This window comes from Panonychus citri, unplaced genomic scaffold, assembly GCF_014898815.1.
Source record: "Panonychus citri isolate SS breed McGregor unplaced genomic scaffold, ASM1489881v1 Contig00126, whole genome shotgun sequence".
NCBI lineage: Eukaryota > Metazoa > Arthropoda > Arachnida > Trombidiformes > Tetranychidae > Panonychus > Panonychus citri.
Genome location: NW_026515531.1, coordinates 126,661 through 149,840, shown reverse-complemented (window position 1 = coordinate 149,840; position 23,180 = coordinate 126,661). Strand labels below are relative to the sequence as shown.

Genomic DNA, 23,180 nt, shown 5'->3' with positions numbered 1-23,180 from the left:
TTTGATTATCAACATGATGAATTATTCTTATTAATCTGATAACTAATATTTTTCAACAAAATTTCTGCTCTTATATGATGCCCATGATGATTATCGCATGATGAAACTAATCAACACTTGTTAGTTTATGTTAATAATTTGCATTAGAAACTTGAAAATCAATGAATTATAAGTTCAAACAATTAAATAAAAGGTGTTGTGTTTGATTTCTTCGTATTAAATTAATTGAGAATTATCATAGCTATTTCAAGAACAAAAAAGCAATGAAGTTTCAATTTCAAATCAACATGATATTCCGGTTGGTCTATTGAATTCAGTTCGTTTTACTTTCGCGATAACTTCCAGTCTTGTCTATGCTCTCGATTTACTCAAAAATTATGGACTGAGATCTTTTTACAACCAAGTAAAAGGTACTAGAACTGAAGAAAGTCCCAAAGGCGGAGGTCAAAAAGGTTTCAACTTGGGTAATATCTGAAAGAAAAAGAAGAAGCGAAGAAAAATACTGTTCTCCAAGAGATATTAGATGATTTGAAGAAGAAATTTGAACCTGATGGTAATGTTACTTTCAATGGTGAGCTCGAATGTGATACTGTCCATTCTGTACCTGGACATCCAAAGCTGGTCAAACTTCAAGAAATTGTACTGAATCATTTTGCCACCGAAGGATCTGATACAAAGGTTATGGTTTTCACCCAATTTCGTGCCAGTGTAGAAGAGATCACATCTCTGTTAAGGCAACATTCACAACTAAGACCAGTCCAGTTCGTGGGTCAAAGCAGCCCCAAGAAACGAGGTTTCTCTCAGAAACAACAATTGGAGGTACTAAGTCGTGTTTGTGAAATCAAATGTTTGCAATGAATGATATTTAAAAAAATAATTATTCAATTAAAAAAATCACGATAAAATAAATATCTTTTCCTCGTTTTCTAAATTCAGTTTGGAAAAGACCTTTTCAAGATTCCAATATTACATAGATAAACTTAATTGTTCTGAGTTATAATCTAATTATTCATTTACTTTGTTATGAAACAATTCTCAACATAAATATATTTTTCATCCAAGATCAATTTAATTGATATTTTTGTTACATTAATAATATGAGAATAGTTAATAATGAGAAATATTTACTAAATTGACTCTTGAGCACATCTATGGGCTAATAGTTTTTTTGATTCAATTTGTTTTACTAGACGATTAATCTGATTGATATTGTCGAAATCAACTTGATCAGGATAATTAATCCATGGACAGACTCTGGTTACAGGAAGGCATCGATTCATTCTAGCACAATTCAACAGATTTAATATTCCTTGGGCAAAATTACTTACACTGAAATTCATCGTTCCTGTTTGAGCAACTGGACCACTTCCACCACCAGCTAAATATGCATATCCAAGTGATGGCTTTTTACCGGGTTTTGATTTACGATTTAATTGTAACAATTTATGAACGACAATTTTTTCAACCTGATCCTCTTTTAAACCGCTGGACAATAAATGGGCACTCATCGAACAGGCTTCATTTAATTGAGATCCAGCAATTAAATATTCCCCATTGATACCTAATTAATAAATAGAAAATTAATCAAATTTTAGATTGTTGGGTAAACTTTTATTACTTTTGATTACTTACAATCAGTGAAAGTTAAAGTGATTAAAACTATTACCACAACCGATTTGATTATCAACATGATGACTTAGTCATGAACAACAATTGAATTATACAGATGACAATCCAAAGTCAATCATTTATACCTCAACTTAATTTTCCAATTGTTCGTCCCCATTAACTAATAACACTTGATTTTAATAATTATTGAAATTCACTGAATTAATTATTAGATAAATTATTCACCATTAAATTGAAACAATTTAGTCAGTTTTTATCAGAAAATTATCAGGTTTAGATGTTACAATCCAACGAGTAAAGTTACAAGATGATCAAGTCCATTTGTACTCGAATCTCACAACTTCAGACCATTATCATCAGCGAATCTGCACCATCAGTTGATTTGATTGTTCAATTGATTGTTAGTTATAAATTTATTGCAATTATCCAGTGACGACTTAATTTTTATTACAAGTAACAACCGAAGTCGAATGCTTCAAACATTACAAGCCACCCTAGTGGTCGCCAAAAGGCACCGAAATAATCGTTCAGTTTACAAAAAAGTTTCAAGTTACCACAAAAACTTTACCAACGAAAGAAAAAGTTTCAAGTTATTACGACGTAATTAGAGCCTCAGTTTTAAGAGTAACAAAAACAACTAATGTAACTGTTGAACTATCATAATTTTCTTATCAACTTGGTCTGTGTGATGCGATGAACAATAATAACACAAAATTTAAAATTTTATTTTAAATTCACAGGTAAAGTTAATTGAATTAAAATTTTGCAGGCACGAAAAAAGTTCAACCTAAGTATCATAATTAATCGTTGTCATTTAAAATTCACTTCACTAGATGGAAGCATAAAAGTCGATGGCTATTTAACACACTTTCATTTGGATCAATCAGATGATCGGAAAAAAGTATTGGCGGGATCACTTGTAACTAATTGTTTCTTTTGGTAATGTTAATACTTTTAACTTGTCGTGTGTTTTAATTAATTACAATTACATTTCATTCTTATAATCAGATTTACAATAATTAGCTGGTCATCAGTTTGACGTTGATAACTTAATGTTTTCTCCCCTTTTTCTCTTTCACTCTCATATGTGTTTCTTTGATCTTTTCTCTGTTTGTTTCCATGTAAATATTTCTTTCCATTTTGGATTCTAATTTGTTAATCATCTCAATCACTGATTGGTGGTTTAGAATATTTTGCTTTTTTTGTGTTTAACTTATATATATTCATATAAATATATATATAAACTCTCTTCTCTCTGTTATCATGACTGAGTTTATTGCTGATACCGAAGAGGAAGTTCGTGAAGGTTTAGCCTCTGGTAAAGTTGAAAAATTGGATGGTTTTGATTATCATGCTGGTCGTCATTGGATTTATCCAATTAACCGAGATATTCGTGATTATCAGTACAGTATTGTTCACCAGTCTTTATTCAACAATACACTTGTCGTATTACCAACTGGCCTTGGTAAGACTTTAATTGCCGCTGTTGTTATGTACAATCTATATCTTTGGTATCCAAGGTGTAAGATTGTCTTTATGGCTCCAACTCGACCTCTTGTTAAGCAACAAATGGAAGCATGTTTTGATATTGTTGGAATACCTCGAGAAGATATTGTTGAATTAACAGGTAATTTAAATACATTTATGTTCTTGTAAAATTTGTTTTCTTCAAATTCTAAATTGATTTTCTCATCTACACACAGGTCACACTTCACCATGTAAACGACAAGAAGAATGGCTAACCAAAAGATTGTTTTTCTTAACCCCTCAGGTTATGCAGAATGATTTATTTCTCAATGATTATTGTCCAGCTGAGCAAATTAAATGTATCGTTGTTGATGAGGCTCATAAAGCCACCGGTGGATATGCTTATACCCGAGTTATTGAAGAGGTTTACAAAAGGAATACTCAATTTAGGGTTCTCGCTTTATCGGCTACTCCAGGAAAAGATTTGGTTCACATTAAACAAGTTCTTAAAAATTTACTCATCTCAAAGATTGAATATCGTTCAGAGGAATCACTTGATGTTCAAAAGTATACACATAATCGTCGTGTTGAAACAATTGTCGTTCAATTAGACGAAGAGCTTACATATTATCGTGATCGTTTACTTTCAATTATTGAAGAAAATTTGAAAACTTTGGTTAAACGTAAAGCCATCGGAAGTTATGATCTAAATCGTTTATCATCATATTACCTGTTGATGCAAAAGAAAACCTATGAGGCTGGTCAACATGATATTCCAGTTGGTCTATTGAATTCAGTTCGTTTCACTTTCGCAATAACTTCCAGTCTTGTCTATGCTCTCGATTTACTTAAAAATTATGGACTGAGATCTTTTTACAACCATGTAAAAGGTACTAGAACTGAAGAAAGTCCCAAAGGCGGAGGTAAAAAAGGTTTCAATTTAGGTAATATCTTGAAGAAAAATACTGTTCTCCAAGAGATATTAGATGATTTGAAGAAGAAATTTGAACCTGATGGTAATGTTACTTTCAATGGTGAGCTCGAATGTGATACTGTCCATTCTGTACCTGGACATCCAAAGCTGGTCAAACTTCAAGAAATTGTACTGAATCATTTTGCCACCGAAGGATCTGATACAAAGGTTATGGTTTTCACCCAATTCCGTGCTAGTGTAGAAGAGATCACATCTCTGTTGAGGCAACATTCACAACTAAGACCAGTCCAGTTCGTGGGTCAAAGCAGCGCCAAGAAACGAGGTTTCTCTCAGAAACAACAATTGGAGGTACTAAGTCGTTTTCGCGAAGGTGAATACAATATATTAGTCGCTACTTGTGTAGCCGAGGAAGGACTTGACATCGGTAATGTGGATCTTATCATTTGCTATGATGCAAATAAATCACCTATTCGTTTGGTCCAACGTATGGGTCGAACTGGAAGAGCTCGTGAAGGTAAAATAATAGTTCTCACTACAGCGGGTAAAGAAGAGGGAGCTCATAATGACAGTATTTATAATAGAAAACGAGTAGCAACCAATTTACTCAGTGGAATAAAACAAGAAGATCTTTTCAAAGAAAATGTTAGACTTTATCCTAAGGGACTTAAACCAATTTGTCGCAAATTATACCTTGGGGTGAGACAAGAAAAAGATAAAGGAAGCGATGATAATGATCGAAGCCTGGACGAAACGGAAGAGACGGAAAACACCAACATAAATACAGCGTCACCAGTGAAAGAAAAAAGTACAAGTTGCACCAAAAAACGTCTCAGCTCAACGAAAGAAAGTACAACCAAAAAAAGAAACTCTGCAGTCAAAAGATCATCTTCCGGTGGAAGTACAGCTAAAAAACGTAAAAATCGATTCATATTTCAAACTGATGAAGAGATAGATGAAAATCAAGAAAAAGAACAAGAAAAAGACCAAATTAAAGATCCAGTAGAAGACCAAGAGAAAGTTGTAGATGAGGAAGGAGATAAAGACAAAGATAAACATGGAGATGAAAACGATGAAGAAAACGGCTTAGAAATGATGGATATAATGGGAATAATAAATGATAATGATGATGAAGATGATAAGGATGATAAGGATGATGATAAGTCGGAAAAAGAGGAGAAAAATTCATATGAACAAGAAGATGAAGACGAAGATGAACCGATTCCATGTAAGAAAAGTAAATGGTCAGAATATATCTCTGACGATTCGCTCGATTATCCCGTTTCATTCAACTAGATTATCTGAATCTAACAAATCGTAAATTGTTGATAACAGTCAACAAAATGTTGTCAAAAGTGTAAAATACAATTAATTCGTATCATCATCATGTTAATTTTTCTTGATTGTCAATATTTATTACAAATTTTCAAATTAAAACTCATTAAATAAAAAAAAATTCAATTCTCTTGATAATTTAATGTAATAAATTGTTCATTTTTCCATCATTGTTACAAGTTGTTAATCAATTGATTTCTTTGCGTTCTAATGACAATTTTCATTTATAACTTGAATGAGCAACAATCAATTCATCATCATTAAATTGTTTCTAAATCAAAGTGAGAAATAAATTTCAATCATAATAATCAATAAATTACTTCAAGATCAAATCAGTGAGCCTAAACTTTTACTTGAACTCTAATTGTTTGATTAACGAGTTAATAACAATGTTAATATTAAAAACTAATTTGATTTGGATAATTACTTAGATTAAATTGTTGAGATCGATTCTAATTGTATCTAAGATGATTATCCAAGGAAAGAAGTGATTTTTTTAGGTTTGATTGACGACTAATTGTAATTCTTACTAAGTTAATTAGCAGGATGTTTTTATTATCAATTAAATGATGAAACCAACTAGTTGAATGAAATAACATTTAATTTACTAACCAATGGATAAACATGTGAAAACATTAATCATAATTACTTTTGATTGTTTTTGTTTACATGAAGCAACTAACGATTAGGTTAATATGAACAGTAATCGGATATTAATGAGATAATTTTATGGATTTCCGGTTAATTAACAATTGTAATAATCGTGGGAATTTAATTACTTAATTACTTGATTAGGAAGAAAACTTTTCCACAAATTAATGTGCAAATAAACAATTGATTGAATTGAAAAGTGAAACATATGATTTTTACAGGTAAATGAATTTTATTTTTCGCAATTAATGATGAAAGAGTTTAATGTAGTCAAAGTAAATAGGAATTTGAATGTTGGGCAAAACTTTAATCAATAAGTGAAGATGAAAATGAAGTAGACAAAACAAAGAGAAGAAAAGAAAGAGAAGAGAAGAAGAAAGAAAGAGAGAAAGAGAGAGAGAGGATAAAAGAGTTGACAGAATTGACAAAATTGACAATATCAAGTTAGAATGGGCGAGTGTTTAGAAAAAAAAATTCATCCACATTCAGTTAACTAGTTTTCACCTTATAATTAATATTCATTATTGTTATTATTCATCACAATTAGAAGGTATCCAAAAGTGCATCATGGTGCAGGCGGAAGCGAGCATCATATATTTGGGATTAAATTGAACACATTGGACTGTTGATGTGTGTTCACCTTGAAAGGTTGTTACTTTGTTTCCATTAGATGCATTCCAAACGTGAATTTTACCATCAGTTGAACCACTGAAGATAAATTGGGAATCAGGTGAGAAAGATGCTTCCAGTGGTAAATTTTTAGCATTCACATGACCCATGAGAGTTTGTAAGGGTGTACCTTGGAAAGCGTCAATAAGATGGATAACATTACCATTGGTACTAATCATAATCATTTTACCATCAGGTGAAAATTTGAGACCAGTCCAGTCACATAATTTATCTTGTTGTAATTTAAAGGTATTAAAAGGTCCTTTGTCAAAAGATTTGAGATCATAAAGTTTAACTGATTCACTGTTTATTCCAACTGCAAAGATTAATCCTTCCGGGTCAAAATTGGCCACAGGTCGTCCCATAAGATGCATTAAACCTTGACAATTGGGTGATCTTAAATCCCATAGACGAATTGTCTTGTCCAGAGATCCACTTAGAAAGGTATCGTCAACGGGAGACATACATAATGTGACCACTTTTTTGGTGTGTCCGGGAAAATAACGGATATATTTATTGTCCGGTAAAGAAAGATACCTTATATGGATAAAAAAAACCAAGCAAAAAAAAAGCAAATTTAAATGAGTGAGAAAAATGTGATAGAGAAAATATTTTTGAAAGCTTTGTTATGAATTGTGAAAAAGTATAACTAATCAAAGGTGTAAACAAATTACTATGAGAATAGATAGAGATAGAGAAGAGGATAAAGAGAGAGAGAGAGAAAAAATTGAATAGTAAATGAACTTTACCTAATGGTATCATCTATTTTATTGCTTGAATGAATGGCAGTATTAGCTGCATGTGTATAATGAACCAAATCAACACCGTACTTTTTACTGTTTAATGTTTTCTTTGTGGTTCCTTTTTCACAATCATAAATAACTATGGAATCATCATCAGATGAGGTAATAAGAGTTTCACCATTTGCTGAGAAATCAATTGAGTTAATCCTTTCAGTGTTTTCCTTGAATACTTTGGCAACTCTAAAATTGGTTACCACAGATTCAACCAGCTTCATCTGGAGAGAGAGCAGAGAATAGAGAAGATAATTTAAATTTCCAAATTCTAATCCAAAAGGTTGAGGTTAAAGTGAAAGTCAATAAAGATACCAATTGATAGCGCGATGAAACTTGAAACAAAATAATAATTCAAAACAAGATGGAAGTAAATTAAAGTTAATCAAGTTTCAACGAATTGGAATTAAAAACAAAAAGATTTTTAGATTTTTTTTTATTTCTTTTTCCATTCAAAACAAAACCAAAATGAGAAAAAAAAAGAATACAACATGAGCGCCATCTATCAATTCTAATTGGAACTTTTCATTTTCGATAAATAATCCAACCGGTAGATGTCGTTTTCTCTCTTGTGAATGTTTGTTGATGAGAAAATTTTATCTCCATTTGATTAATTGGGTTTAGAAAATTATTCTCATTTTCTATTAAAAGAAATCTAAATTTATTTCTTTTTTTTCAACTAATTATAATGTCCGAATCTAAACAGAAACTTAGTGATTTAGTTAACAAAGAAAATGGAGATGGACAATTAGGTAGTTTTAATGAGACAAGTAATGAAATGCTAATGGATGGTGAACATAATTCAACAATGTCTCAACAATCCAATGATAATCCAGATGACCCGGTAAGTGTTTCTAATTTAATTTCTTTCGCAATTGTTTTCCAGTGATTTAGATTTCTTTAGATTATTCCATATTCTCTGTTAAATTGTTCACCGACTGATTGTTACTCTTTCCAAGAAAAACAAAAAATGTTCTCTTTTAAGAATCAACAAATTCTTCTCTACGGAGAGTTTAGTGTGTTGGCTCTCTTATTGTTTCTCTTTTATGTGATCTGTTTTTTTTCTTCTCTTTTTCTATTCTTTTTTTTCTATGTTGTATTTTTTTTTCATTCTACTTCAATGTTTTCTCATTTTCACGATTATTTCGTCACTATATTTATACTATTGTTATTGTTTCTTGACTGTTACAGGATTTGGAAGAGATCAAAGCACGAGTTAGAGAAATGGAGGAAGAGGCTGAAAAGTTGAAACAAATGCAAGATGAGGCTGAGAAACAAATGAATTTGAGTTCATCAAGTGAGTTTTCATTTTCCATTCTCGGTTTACTCCTCTTTATTGAAGCAAAAATTGAAATTGATTCGATTATTCAATAAGTTGCCTCATTTTTTAAACTCTAAAACCGCTAATCCGCGTTTTTTTCCTCTATTTTGTAGGTACTGCAGGTTTATCTCCAGAAGAGAAAAGAGAAGTCGATGCCCGATCCATTTATGTTGGTAATGTAAGTATCTGTTTAATTTTCTATATTAGACTAAATCGTCATTAGCAGGGAAATTCAATCATAAACTGATTAACTTGATTTAATCTATTTGATTCTCTTAAAAATCTTTTCTTTCAAACTCATTATTTACATCGATAGTGATCACATGTTAGCTTCCATTTATGTTGCAATACAATAATCTAAATAATTCATTTTCTATTACTTTTTCAGGTTGATTATTCAGCTACTGCAGATGACTTGGAGCGCCATTTCCATGGCTGTGGGTCAATAAATCGTGTTACCATTTTATGTGACAAATTTAGTGGACATCCTAAAGGGTTAGTTGTCTTTCGAATATAAAAAATCATTATTTTGTTTTTAAATCCTTTAATGTATTTAACAAATTAATTGATTTAACTTTTTTTTCTCTTTCTCTCTTTTACCCTCTAGCTTTGCTTATATAGAGTTTGCCGAAAAAGATTCTGTCCAAACAGCAATGGCCCTTGACGATTCACTTTTCAAGGGAAGACAGATTAAGGTTAATCAAAAAAGGACCAACACTCCAGGACTTAGCGTAACTGCGAGACCTGCTCGAGGAGGAATGAGAGCTTCTCGTAGAGGATTTGCTGGTAGAGCTGCCTCGTGGGGATTCAGACCTGCAAGAAGGCCGTAAGTGTGAGCTGCAAGTGACTCGATTCCGTGAACCTGATTGATTTATCATCTTAATCTATAATTTACTAAATTATCTATCATCTTCCATTTTTCTATCCACAGGCGCCGAGGATGGTATTATAGTCCTTACTAGACTAGAAAATTTGTTATAATTCAATTCAAATTAAAACCCATCGCCGCGACTTTGTCTCTTTTCTCACGCTTATGTGCATTTGACGCACACTACACATATAAACAAAACACAATCGCATCCACAGTATGATTTACCAGCAGCTACGCAGCAAAAAAAAAACACGTACCATAAGATCAGTTGGACAATTAAAACATCAAACTTACCGGAAACAAAATTTACTACTACTTTGCGAAAACCAAAGTACCAATCTATCGGAATTTACGCTATTTATATTCCTTATATACATATATCTCTATCTCTTTTTCGCCACAACAATTAACTCAACAATTCATCTTCTTTCTTCGAAACTCTGTATTCCAATCATGTGATTGGTTTATTTTCATTTCTTTTTCTTTTCTCATCTGAAAAAAAACAACAATCTTCCTATTTCCACACTTCCCACCACCAAAAATCTTTTGCCTGTCAAATTTCTTATTCCAATCTCATCCCTTTCTCCTCCTTCGTCTCCTATACACCTTAAAACTTTCTCCTAGTAAATCCAAACGCTATTCAAAATTTCAATCCTCTTTAAACACCAAAATTTGTCACAATCAATGTTGACTTATCAAGAAAAAAACAAAAACAACAACAACAAAGACAAGAGATTAACTAAAAACAGATCGACTTTGATAAACGAAACAGAAAATTAAAAAAAGAAAAAAAAATGATAGCTGAAAAAAGACATTTAAAAAATCAAAGCTAATAAAAAAGAATAAAAAAAAATCAATACAAACGTTTGAATAAAACCATTTGGAAATTAATTGTAATACTCAATTAATTATCATTCCCATTAATCATTGGTAGTTTTCATTTTTCTTTCTCGTTGATTGTAACGGTTCTTTATTTATTATACATGAATTTTGATGAGATTTGGCGCCATTAAAGTGAATGAAACAAGTTGACCTTGAATTTATCCAGAACAAGAAACAGGCGGGATTAGAGGTTGCAAAGTTATGGTTCCCTCAATCATTTGAATGTTTTAATCAATTGTTGTGAACAAGAGAGGTAGAGTGAGAGACAGAGAGCGAGGGAGGGAAAGGGTAATTTAAAAAATTAAATTTATTTAAAAAGTCATTCCTTCTAATTTGGCTTGGATATCTCTAAATTGGCTGATCAATTGTGATACTTGAGGATCCGTGAGATTGTTTGATTGAAGTTCTATAACGTATTCTGCAATTAAGTCCAAACATTTAGCAGTAAATTGTCGCCTAAATGGAAAAGGAAAAGTTTCGATTATCAATTACAATGAATGATCAGAAAATTGAGAATTGTAAATAAACTAACCTTTCAGTTAAAGAAATTAGAAGAGGACTTTCACAGAATTTAGAGAAAAGCCAATGGGAGACTTCCAGGAGTTGGATTGATTTCTTATACCAAGAGATTGTTGGGTCTCTTGATTGATACAATCTATGATAAATGTCAACTAATTGTGAGAAACCAATTCCGCAGGTTAATAGAGATGCGGCAAGCCAACTTCTTTCAAATTCCATGGGTTGAGTTATATTTTCCAAATATTGAATTATAAATTCTGCAAATAAAATTAAAAATTTGGATCATGAAATCATTCAAATGATGATTGATTGTTTGGAGATTCGTTAACAATTAGCAAACTTACCTAATGGGAAATATCTATCACTGGGCATATACAATTTAGCTAAATGTTGTAATTTGTTAACAAGAAGAGTCTTTTTAACGGAAATTGGTCTATTAGAGGAATCGGTCAGCTCTTTGTCAAATATACGTTTCCAAAGAGATCTAATTAACTCGGGATCGTTGAATGAGGCAGCACAAACAATTGCTAATTGACATTCGGGAAGGTCAAACTTTTCCGCATAATCTTCATACAACATGGTGATGTCCAAAAGTCCTTCATTAAGTTTCTTGATGGCATCTTTAACAGCTACTGATGATGAACAATCTGCTCGTTGGGATAAACTTTCCACAATTTGTAATTGTAATCGAGCAACTTCCATCTTTTCCTCTAAATCGTGCAACAATTCACCACTTGATTTAAAATCTTTTTCATCGGTAAGTACAAAACTGGGATGACTTTGACAGCTTTTCATACAAATGATAGCTCGAGATAAATATTCTAATCTCTTGAGTAAATCAGATTCTGATCCATGACGATCAGCTAATTTATCAAGAATCGAGGCAGCAGCTCGAAAGTTACCATTTCGCTCATAGTACATCCAAAGTAAATCCATAAGTTGAGTTGTCTCTCCAAAATGAGCTGCTTTAGTTTTAAGATAACTTTCCAGGTAAGGTGATTGAATTTCTAACAATTTGTCAACCTGTTGATGTTCATATAGCCATTCATAGATGGTTACATGAGCGGGCTCATCTTCCGAGGCAATTGCTGCTTTGAGAACTGCTTTACTATAATTAAGAGCTTCTTCTTTGGTTAAAGGTGGTATATAGTCTTCAACGTTGTTCCGAGATGAGGTTGGTTGAGCAACGGCACTCATTGGATGTTCAACAAGCAAGAGAAGATGCTCATAAGTGTCCAAGATAATTCGATAACACTCCAATCTGGACTGAATGGTTGACATTTGTTTTTCATCACCAATGAATTTGTTATCATATGAGAAGAATGAACGATTTTGAAATTGTTGGAAAACATTGGCATTGTTTCTCAATAAATAAATGCCAATGTTTTCCTTGTCTCGAAGTGAAGCTGTTTCGAGACAAAGAGTCACTATATCAACATAGGCATGGACGGTTTTTAATAGATCACAGGCTTGTCTTAAGTTGGTTCGAGCTCAATCGACTTGAAAGTGGCCAGTGCTTCGTCAATCAACTTGAATCGTTCAGTTTCATCCTTGGTTCGACGAGCTTTGATCAGTGTTTCGTGTGCTTTTGCTTGGAGAGCATTTTCTTCCCTAAAGATTGCAGGGCAGGCATCATTTAGTCGTTTACTGATTCCTTCCGTGGTCACAGAATCATCGATGTACTTTTGAACCAAAGCGGAAGCCAAATGAGCACAAATCTCTTCACCTTCATTGATTAAAGTTCGGAAGGTTGATCCTTTTAGTTTAGCGATTATTTCAGAAGATAAATTTTTAACAACTGTTGGAAATTTGTGTTCATATGCTATACGAAGTAGGCCAATAGTTTCAAGGCATCTTTTGATTAATGTTAACATGTTGAAGAAAGAAGCTCGTTCAAGAATTGGATTTACTTGAGTGGGACTTGAAAAGGTAACAGTAGTCGACTCAGAGTAATGAGGCATCTCGTTATCAGGAATATCAGAGAATTGAATATTTTTCATCAAAAATTGTCTCAAATTGTTCAATTTTTCCAAGTAAATCTTCATCTCAACATCGGTTATGGTTGTAGTGATGTTTTCCTTTAGACCGTCTTTAGGTGGTGGAGTAATTAATTCAGATTTCACACAATTAGCATTCCAAATGGGTCTAATGATTCGAGCTACATAAAGATAAAGTCCAATAAGTTTGTTGGACATTCCATATTGAACATGTTGAACTGGGGAAGTATTTAATCCAGGTTGACCGGCGATCATTGTTTCATTGAAGGGATGACCAGTCCCATAAAGACCTGATTGATTATTAATGAATGAATTACGATTTTGAAGGGTAACATTTGAAGGTGAAAATTGCATTTGCTCTGAATGTGGTGTAGATTGAATGACCGATGCTGATCGGACAATTGGTGATGAAGGGATTGCTCGAAGGGAGATGAGTATCGAGGTGTAGAGGAAATTGGTGTTGAAATTTGACCACCAGCTAAATTAGCAATGTGTGGAGTAAACTGTTGGCTTATGGAATGTGATGGAGTTCCAGTTGATTGTATCACTTGTTGTTGTTGTTGCTGGGATTGTGGAGCTGCTGTTGGAGCGGTTAAAACTTGAGGATCACCACCGTAGCGGAAGAAAGCTAGAGTAGCCCATTCAGCGACCTGCTTTTCAACGGGAGATGTTGTTTGACAAGCGATAGCCAAAGTCATACAGCAACTTTGAGCTTCCCCATAGAGACGGAAGAAACCTTTAACAGCTTCATTCTCGAACCCTTGATTGTCTACAAGTAACTGTTTCAAATGATCAACTGGTCGAGGTCGATGAGCAATATGAACACCTTGGGATGAAAGGAAGATAAATTTTCTTTGCTCTTCTACATCTTGAGTAATCATTACAGGAGGTTCAAGGTTGATTACTTTGTTAATTCCTACATTAATTGGGATAGATTTTTTTATCAAATGAGGTTTAATTTCCTCTCTCATTCTCCAAACTCGACTACTGATTGGATGAACACTAAACAATTCCATGAGTTGATTATCGAAAGCAAATGCGTCCGATGAAAGAGTCCAGAGAAGCGCTCGACCATCACCAGTAATGGAGACCATGATAGTGGTACTTCGTGAGTAAGAGGCCAGATAAATGTTAGCGGGACGTTGGGGAGGTGAAGCTGCAGAGTAACCAGGAGGCAGCCGAATGTGAACAATATTTAAAGAATCGGGTCTCTGGTCGTATTTAGGTGTATGATTGGTAGAAAAATATATTCGAATACCGGTTTCAGTGAAACCAATAAGATTGACGAAAGTTGATTCACTTTCAGAAACAGCACAAATTTGACTTATGGTACGAAAATTTTCCGCCTCAATGTTACGAGCCAATGAAGATGCTTGTGAACTAATAGCATGAGCACTTTTTGAGGCAACTTTAGCCATGTCTTTACCATCATAGCCTAAATCATAAACTTCAATTGTTCCTTTTTCTGACCGGGTGAAAAGGATATGACGACTATTGTCAATTTCAATTTGAACAATTGGATCTTTGTCATAAAATGAAAGTAAATTGGGAACCAGGAAAGAGAGAGATGAACTTGAATGATTAATTTTCCAACTTTTCTTTCGGAACCAAGTTTCATGGGCCTGATAAACCGCTTCATATAAAGATCCATCTTTACCACCCAAAAATATTCTTCCATCATTAGTACCCTGAATGATGGGCATTGCAGTGTTATCGGTAGCAATGTTGAATAAAGGTTCATTATCTACATGAAGATCGTCAATCATTTCGGATCCACTTTCACGATATTGAATTCCAAGAAGAACGATCTCAACGAGGGTAGTTAGACAAAGAACATATTTAATATTGTCTTTGAAAATACCTGCAATTTGAACCAAGGAAGAGACAAATAAACATGAGATAAGAAAGTGAAGAGACTAAACAAAAATGAAATCAACATTTACCTGGTTTGGGCTTGAGAAGGGCAACTCCAATGATCACCTCGGTTAGACCATCATAATAGGCCATGTCACAGCCATTATCATAAGACCAAAGGTAAATCGTACTATCAACTGCTAACCAGGCTCTTTTAATCTCGGTAAAAATTCCCATTTCACAATTTTGTTGAACATCTAGAGTAGAGACGGAGAGAGAAAGAAAGAAAAAGAAAAAAACAATTTTAAGCCTTGAACATCCAAAAGCACATGCATGATAAGATCTCACATGAAAATCAAATGTGTTGGAAAAGACTTACGGTTAAATTGCTCTAAAATTCCTGATGGTAAAGGTATTGTAGTAATTTTATCTAATTGAGTTAAACTTCCAAGAGCTGAGGCAAGATCACTTATATTTGGATAATCTGTATCCTGAAGGCCACTTAAAGTTGGATAACCTGAGAAAGAAAATCAAAAATATATAAATAGATGAAGCAAAGGAAAAGAAAAAGATTCAGTAACCAAAAAGATCACATGTAGAAATGGTGAATTAATAAAAAAGAGAAAACTATTTAGAGGTTTAACTTAAATCTTACCGGTTGAGGCCTTAATGGCATCATGAATTTGAAGGAAATTGGCATCAGTGGCAAGATATTTGTCAATTAATTGGGCAGGTAATTCTTGAGGTACAATGACTTGATTAGGTGGTGATCGAGCAACATAAGTTTGATGTTGTCCAGTAGGAGATCCTGTTAGTGAACGATTAAGAGCTGATTGTCCACCAGCCCAAGGGCTGGATGAAGTGTCCATATCCATGATTAATATAGAATAAAACCAATGGAAATTCTAAAAAAATGAGAAAAATTTACACCAATATGGAGAACAAAAAAGGAGAGAGAAAAAGGAAAAAAAAATTCTCCAACAATGGTTACCAACAAGGTAGAGAAAACGGTTAACAGGCAAAGAGCAACAACTCCTGTAGATGAAGATAAGAGATAATGATGACAAATGTGAGAAGGACAATTAGAATTAAACACAATCAACAATAAAGAAATTAAACTGTGAGCATGATTAATCCAATAGATTAAAGCTTACCTAAAGCCCGCTTCTTCTTGATTAAAGCGACTCACACAATTTGAAAAGAGAATAGAAAAAGAGAAAAAAAAGAAAGAGAAAAGAAAGAGACACAATGTGGTTTGAGAGAGAAAAAAAAGAAAATGAGGATTGGTTAATTTTCCATTTGGATCATATAAGCAAATTAAACATTTCAAATAATTGGAAAATTTTAATCAACAATCGCAATTAATTTAAAGATGGAAAACAATCAGATTAAAAAGATCAATTGTTCAATCAATTTGGAGTAATTAAAGTTAATTAAATAGAAAGAGTAACAACAAATGGGAAAATCAAATCGGTTTCCTATTTTGTAACCAACAGAAAACCGCTGATTACATTTTAGTCTAATTGTCACACTTTATCTTTCGTCGCCTTAGTGATTAGGATAATTTAGTTTTCTTGTAATTGCAATTGAGTTAATTGTTGTAGTAACATTTTCGATAATTTTGGTCAGATTTACAATCAGCTAAATGATATTTTTACAAATTTGATTCCAGTTTTTGTTGTCCTTAATCAACTTCTCTTCCACCAATTTTTGATCTAATTATAAAATCCTCTCCATCTTTTAATTGTTTCTCCGCTTTAATTGCTAATTTTTTTAATTCTTTCATCTCTCTGCCCTCTAGGATTAATCGAATGGTTGATCGGATAACATTTTTCGTCGTCTTCAGGTTACTTTCTTTAATAAACTTTTCAGTTAACCAATCTAATGAGAAGTGATTACCACGCTTAGCATTGTAGGCAGCAATTGGACTTGAATCAACAACAATTAAACATTTCTCAGTGATTAATTGTTCATTTTGAACTAACCACCAACCATGTTCCTTGACGATCTCTCTAGCAGGTCGTTTATCTCCATTAACGGCTAAATTAATTATATCTTGAACAATATTCATGGTGATAACTCCTTTTTCCGCTAAATCAAATGTATCTAAAATAAATTGTCCAGTTATGGTTGTTTCTTCAATTTTAACTCGATTGTCATTAAGTATGGCAGCTAATTCTCTGGCAATAAAGGTACCAATCATTGCAGTTGTATAAACAGGATTAAGATTCATGGTTGAAACATAGAATGGAAATAAATTATTTTCCACAATTAAATGTGATGTTTCAATACTCAATTTGTAGTCATTAATCAAAATATCTCGTTCCTTTTCCGGTAAACTTGGTATCGTCTTTTCAATTGCGACTATGGAGATTACTTGATCATTATCATCATTGGTATCACTTTGATTAGTCTCTTTGGTCAATTTTAATGGAGGTAAATTGGGCTCAGGCAAATAACGGTAATCTTCAACATTATCTTTATCTCTCATCGGGAAGGTCTTTTTCCGAACTGGATCATAGAATCGCGTCTCACTTGGTACTAAGAGACCTTTTTTTAAACTTTCCAAATGTCTCATGATTTCAAATTCTAATCCTTTGGTTAAACTTTGAAGAGAATTAAGATTTTTCAATTCAATTCGATTACCGGGAGGTCCATTTACCGGAGAGACTGATACGTTGGCATCAATACGAAGAGCTCCTTCCTCCATTTTACAACTACAAGTGTCAATCCTAAAATTATTTATAAAAAAAAACAAATTGTCATTAAAAATACTAAACAATTTAGTTGGAATCAAACTAACCTTTTCAATATATTAATCAGCTCTTTGACCAGATAATAAGCTTCTAAATGGTTATACAATTCAGGTTCAAATACAAATTCCATCAGTCCAACACCACAGCGATTAAGATCAATATAAACAGCACCACTTTTAATATCTTTCAAAGTTTTACCAGTGTCTTGTTCAAGTTGAATTTGTTTCAATGATACTCGTTTTATTTCAATGTCTCGAGTTTTAGTTTTTGGTACTACAAAACTAATGGCACCACCGGTAGCAATGGGTTCACATTTTTGGGTAATCTGATAACCATTTGGAGAATCGGGGTAAAAGTAATGTTTCCTGTCAAAGAAACACTTCTCATTTATTGAGCAATTTAAAGCCAGGCCACTTTTAACAGTAGCCTCAACACAATAACGATTTATAATGGGAAGAGTACCAGGAATAGAAGCATCAAAAAGTGACACACCAGAATTAGGCGGATTGTTATAATCATTACAACTTCTGGAAAATAATTTAGATGTAGCATTGATTTGAGCATGAACTTCTAGGCCAATTTTAGTAATGAAATCATCGCCAAAAGTTAAGGTTGATCGTTTTCTAAAAGAAAAAATAATCAGAAAAACAATAACAATAAAAAAAATCACAAAACATCAACTAAAGAAAAAGATAAACAAAAGTAAACAAAACCTGTACTCACCTTAAACATTGTCGATAATGATTAGGAAGTAATTTACCAATTATACTCAAATTATTTCTCGTAAAAGACATTTGTCCGAATTCATGACATAATCAGAAATCCAAAAATATCACCAAAATTAGGAAAACAAAAATGTTTAGAGAAAATTTTCAAATAACATGTGTTTCCATTGAGAAAAGAAAACCGGTTCATTTGAAATGGATAAAATTCCAACTTGAACCAAATCAATTGCAATCGAACTCATCAAATGGACGATAAACCTTTAAAGCAAATAGAATAAAACAATTAGAAAATTATTAATCCAATCGAAATGCACATGAATTCATAAGCGAAGTCAAATGGGCTCAACGAATCTCACAAGAAGCAAAGGGAAGAGAAAAAACCTCCGAAAGAAACTGATTGAGCACAGAGTTTTTTTCTTCCAATAACAAAGTTGAGGACTTTTTTTCGTTGCAAAGGTGACACGAGACACAAAATTCGTGGTTGATACTTACGATATGACGGGTTCGATGTTGACAGATTTACACAATCCGATATGAAAGCTTTTACTGGTGACAAACAAAGGGGTTTCTCTCTGGAAACTCTAGATGGTATTGGAGTATATAAATTAGTCTATCATCATATTCATTCAATTCTTTATCTTCCAAAGAAAACAAAGTGTTTCTATCTCTCTATCTCTCTTTCTCCTTCTCTTTATAACAAATGAGATGAAAATCGATCGATATATACAGTGTGTATTCGGTTTAATACATATCTATGTTATTAGACGAAACTAGATGAACAAGAAACTAAGAGATTTCTCCTGAAGAAACAGATTTTGCTCAAACAAACCAGAAATTCTGAGTGAGAAAAAAAGAGAGAAAACAAAATTCTGATCATCTCATACTCTCATAGTATTTGATGATAACACATACACAGAGATAGAAGAGAGAAAGAAACTTATTCAGAGGAACAGTAGATAGAATTGAAACTTACTTACCAGTGATTCTTTCACCAAAAAGAAAAACTTATTTCTACAAAATAGAAAAGAAAAATAAAAAATTCTCTTCAAAAGAAAAGAAATAATTTCTTTTAGTAAACAATAAACAATGTTAGAGAATTTAAGAGAATAGAAGAAAAAAAAAATTCTCTTCATTTTCATTGGATGTTGAATATCGGATATTAACTAACCGATACAAAAGAAAAATTAAAAAACCAATCAACTGATTTGTCTCTTTCTCTTTTCTAAATGAATCATCTTTAAATCATTTCTTTCATTTAATTAACCATTTTAATTGTTTCTCCATCAATTCAATCAGTTGAAATGAATTAAAATTCTAATCATTTCCTTTATATTTCCAATCGTACTTAAAGTGATCTCCAAATAACAAAGTCTTCACCTCTTCCCTTACTTATTCATTTAAATGTGTGTGTGTGTTTGTTTGGTCAACAATCAATTCAATTAATTTAATTGTCATAATTGTGCTTTAATTGTCTACAGAAATTTAATTGTTTTGTGTGTGTGTCACAAGATTCAAACAGGCTAATTGTCTTTAAGTTGTTCAATTGTAATCCAAATTTACAATAATTAATTGATTTGTGTTTTCTACGATTTTCTTTACTTTTGCCTTTGAAGAATTTCCAATTCACCTCCATTTTGTTTTCTTTTTTAATTTTCCTTTTATCTTGATACTTCTTGTGTTTCTTAATGTTTTGTAATATAATTTTAACAACATTGACATGAGACAATTAAATTGTGTTTACCAACAACATCACTGTCACCATAATGCAGAAAATAAATCATCGGCCTACAGTTAATTGTAATAATCAATGGATAATCTTTTGTTCAATGTGTCATTCTAATAGTAATAAACAAAGACCAATTATCAATGGATTAAAAGTTAATAGTAGTAACAATAATAATAATAATAGTCTATGTGAAAATCGGGTTTACCGGTATTCACATTATTCTTATTCTCCACCTTTACCTCATCACCATCACTATTCATCATTATTATCATCATTAACTCAACCATCATCCAATGTTTCCATTATATTTCAACTATTATTGTTGATTCTTTCCATACCATGGATTAATTGTGACTCTCTAAACAACAACAACAACACCAACATTAATAAAACCAACAATATAATTCATCATCACCTTCACCATCAACATAACCATCACCATCACCATAATAAACACCATCTTGTTGATGATCATCAACCTCCTTCTGATTTTGATTATTCTCAACAATCATCATCATCATTTCCTCGTATAATTAATCGTCGTCAATCAACTAAACAAGGTTGTCCCAATAAATGTGAATGTATTTGGAGAGGTGGTAAATATGAGGTTGATTGTAAAGGATTAACTTACTCCAAAATACCCAAAGAGATTCACAGTGATACTCAAGTGATTAATTTTAATGGTAACCGAATTAAAACATTGGAACCAAAAATTTTCCAAACCTATGGTCTAATTAATTTACAGAAAATTTATCTCTCAAAGTAAGTGATTCAAACAATTATCCAATATTATTCAATCTATTTCGTTCAATTTATTACTATTATCGTTTTGAGTAACAATTACAAACTGATCAAATTATTGAACAACTTTTAGATTCATTGTTACTACTGTTACCTAACATGAGATATAATCATTGATCATGTGTCACTTAATTATGAATTCATTTATTACCCTTAATCAATTGAATTAAGTGTTCCTGTTTTCTAATACTTTTTTCATGTAAATGTTTTCACACTGATCAGCCATTGATCACATTATTATCTTCATCATTGATTATTATTTTCATTAACAGTTTAACCAACTGTAATGTAATTAAATTAAACTGTTGATTTAATGATTTCCTGTAAGAAAAAACTAGGAGTCAATGTAAAATATAATTGACCCACCATAATAATAATAATGATCATCATCATTATATTGTTGACATTTCACAATATAAACTAATTACTTTCATTGATTTTCATTAATGGTTATGTCGTTGTTATTATTGTTGTTATCACTTTAATATAATGTTAAATACAATGAAACAAAGTTATATTTAATATATGATAACCTGATTCCACAGGAAAACAAATTAAAAGTTACTTAATCTGATTAAATTAACTGATAGAAACAAAAAAAAATATTGGTTATTATTATTGTGAATAAAAAGTTAATTAAATCAATGTAACATTTATCAACATCTTAATTAGTTTAATTACTTATCTAAATAAACATCAATTTAGTGATTAATGTTTATTCAAAATGTGTATGTTGTGTCAATTCAAACAATTTAACTCTGATTTCCTTTTCTCTGCCTCTATTAATACACTTTGGTGACAATTTGATTCTTAGCAATAAAAATTGATCAACTGTAATTCACTTTGATTGGTAAACAATTGATGTTGATGCCCAACAAACAATTTAATATCCTCAGGGAGGTAAAGAAGTAGATGGATAAAGAGAAAGGAAAAAAAGAGAGAGAGAGAGAAGATGCTGATTCCTATGATAACGATCAAGCTAAGGATAAAAGGTTAAGACAATAATGATGATGATAATGATAATAAGATAATAGGTAAAAAAATCAATAAATAGGGACAGAAAGCTAAATGCACATCGATAAAATATTGACGAAATTAAATTTAATCAATTTTGCAATATACCAATTATTGACTAAAATTTTTATCATTTCTCTTTGTTAATGGCTTTCAGTCAATCTCAATTTTTTGTTTCTTTATTAAAAAGACTTATTAATCAGTAAACCATTAAGACTAATCAACTAAATCAGTTTTAAGAAAACGTTTAACCCTTGCTTACTTGTTTCCGTGTCTTTACCTGATACTATTATCGTTATCATTAATGCACGTTTGTTTACATAGACTCTACCCTGTTAATACTTACTATTATCATTATAATATTAACTAATAACCAACAACAATTTACTGATTCAAGTAAAAACACAACAAACTTATTTTACTGAGTGTATCACATGTAAAGTGTATGTACATTGAGTAAAATGCTTGGGAGTATAAAGTAATAATATCAGATGAACACGGAATCTTGTTTATGGATAAAAATCTATCATGACAGAAGCTCCTTTTTTTTTGCTTCTCTTTTTTTTTGTCTGATATCATCATATTTTTTCCCCTTTTCCTCTATCATAATCATCAGTAAATTAGGGTGACATGGGTGATCGTGTTTCCATCCTTAATATCGTAAAACAATCAACAAAACCCGAAAAAACAGTTTTCAAGTTAATCACAATTATCAACAACAAGCAAAATTAAGTTTACCTTTGATATCCGATGAAGATCATGTTTTTCGTGTTCGATTATACCCAAAATTAAATAACCCTTCACTCTAGTAATCATAATTTCTCATCATCATCATCATTTTGATCATTTTATTTACCATCAACATCATGATCATCACAATCAACTTAAGATTATTTTACTTTAATTTTGATTTGCATGATTATCAATACTCTTTTTGTGAAACTTATTTGTTAGCTATTCAAATTTTCCTCTTTTCATTTCAATCATGATAAGATTCAAAACATTTCAAATTCTCAACCAAATTTGAATAATATCATGTGTAATGGTAAATTCTGATATCTTGGAGCAAAGAAAGAGAATAAAAAAAATATGAATGATAATATATTATATTATATGATAATAAATAAATAGGCAAAATGAATGATCAATCATGAAAAAAAAGGGAGAGGGAGAAAATGATAAACAATCTGATTAAGACACGCAATAATTATATGTATTTATTTGTATTCATCATCATC

General features: G+C 31.8%; 7 protein-coding genes across 9 annotated transcripts in view; 3 read left to right on the top strand and 4 right to left on the bottom strand.

Annotated features, from left to right (window-relative positions):
- Nucleotides 1–1,070: 1,070 nt before the first annotated feature.
- Nucleotides 1,071–2,343, bottom strand: LOC128390744 (uncharacterized). Its single transcript, XM_053350497.1, has 2 exons — nt 1,633–2,343; nt 1,071–1,561 (listed from the first exon to the last, which is right to left on the bottom strand). Exons 1-2 carry the CDS (start codon nt 1,688–1,690, stop codon nt 1,128–1,130), a joined length of 492 nt encoding a protein of 163 aa, XP_053206472.1. The 5' UTR covers nt 1,691–2,343; the 3' UTR covers nt 1,071–1,127.
- A 221-nt stretch (nt 2,344–2,564) lies between these two features.
- On the top strand, nt 2,565–5,541 carry LOC128390726 (Fanconi anemia group M protein homolog). The gene is made up of 2 exons (XM_053350480.1): nt 2,565–3,256; nt 3,333–5,541. Exons 1-2 carry the CDS (start codon nt 2,893–2,895, stop codon nt 5,321–5,323), a joined length of 2,355 nt encoding a protein of 784 aa, XP_053206455.1. The 5' UTR covers nt 2,565–2,892; the 3' UTR covers nt 5,324–5,541.
- A 684-nt stretch (nt 5,542–6,225) lies between these two features.
- LOC128390733 (WD repeat-containing protein 82-like) lies at nt 6,226–7,924 on the bottom strand. 2 transcript variants are annotated; one of them, XM_053350490.1, is made up of 3 exons: nt 7,792–7,924; nt 7,432–7,700; nt 6,226–7,219 (listed from the first exon to the last, which is right to left on the bottom strand). In XM_053350490.1, exons 2-3 carry the CDS (start codon nt 7,698–7,700, stop codon nt 6,544–6,546), a joined length of 945 nt encoding a protein of 314 aa, XP_053206465.1. In that variant the 5' UTR covers nt 7,792–7,924; the 3' UTR covers nt 6,226–6,543. The 2 variants fall into 2 exon arrangements, with proteins under 2 accessions (XP_053206465.1, XP_053206464.1); XM_053350489.1 differs by having other exon boundaries at nt 7,432–7,921.
- A 133-nt stretch (nt 7,925–8,057) lies between these two features.
- LOC128390734 (polyadenylate-binding protein 2-like) lies at nt 8,058–10,530 on the top strand. Its single transcript, XM_053350491.1, has 6 exons — nt 8,058–8,320; nt 8,668–8,773; nt 8,911–8,975; nt 9,186–9,292; nt 9,405–9,623; nt 9,729–10,530. The coding sequence occupies exons 1-6, from the start codon at nt 8,165–8,167 to the stop codon at nt 9,757–9,759; spliced, it is 684 nt and encodes a 227-aa protein (XP_053206466.1). The 5' UTR covers nt 8,058–8,164; the 3' UTR covers nt 9,760–10,530.
- A 219-nt stretch (nt 10,531–10,749) lies between these two features.
- Nucleotides 10,750–16,221, bottom strand: LOC128390724 (nuclear pore complex protein Nup155-like). Its single transcript, XM_053350478.1, is given in 9 exon segments — nt 10,750–11,006; nt 11,083–11,326; nt 11,414–12,562; nt 12,565–13,491; nt 13,494–14,927; nt 15,010–15,177; nt 15,300–15,437; nt 15,576–15,955; nt 16,075–16,221. Coding segments are annotated over 8 exon segments (4,425 nt in total). The 5' UTR covers nt 15,796–15,955; nt 16,075–16,221; the 3' UTR covers nt 10,750–10,861.
- A 16-nt stretch (nt 16,222–16,237) lies between these two features.
- Nucleotides 16,238–19,503, bottom strand: LOC128390728 (glutamyl-tRNA(Gln) amidotransferase subunit B, mitochondrial-like). Of its 2 annotated transcripts, none has more exons than XM_053350482.1 (5): nt 19,379–19,503; nt 18,894–18,982; nt 18,400–18,659; nt 17,724–18,299; nt 16,238–17,652 (listed from the first exon to the last, which is right to left on the bottom strand). In XM_053350482.1, exons 3-5 carry the CDS (start codon nt 18,468–18,470, stop codon nt 16,605–16,607), a joined length of 1,695 nt encoding a protein of 564 aa, XP_053206457.1. In that variant the 5' UTR covers nt 18,471–18,659; nt 18,894–18,982; nt 19,379–19,503; the 3' UTR covers nt 16,238–16,604. The 2 variants fall into 2 exon arrangements, with proteins under 2 accessions (XP_053206457.1, XP_053206458.1); XM_053350483.1 differs by having other exon boundaries at nt 19,375–19,408.
- Nucleotides 19,484–23,180, top strand: part of LOC128390725 (uncharacterized) — a 97,805-nt gene continuing 94,108 nt past the window's right edge. Inside the window, exon 1 of the mRNA XM_053350479.1 lies at nt 19,484–20,889. Within this exon, the coding sequence (XP_053206454.1) occupies nt 20,165–20,889 (725 nt within the window). The 5' untranslated portion in view covers nt 19,484–20,164. The remainder of the gene's footprint in view (nt 20,890–23,180) is intronic.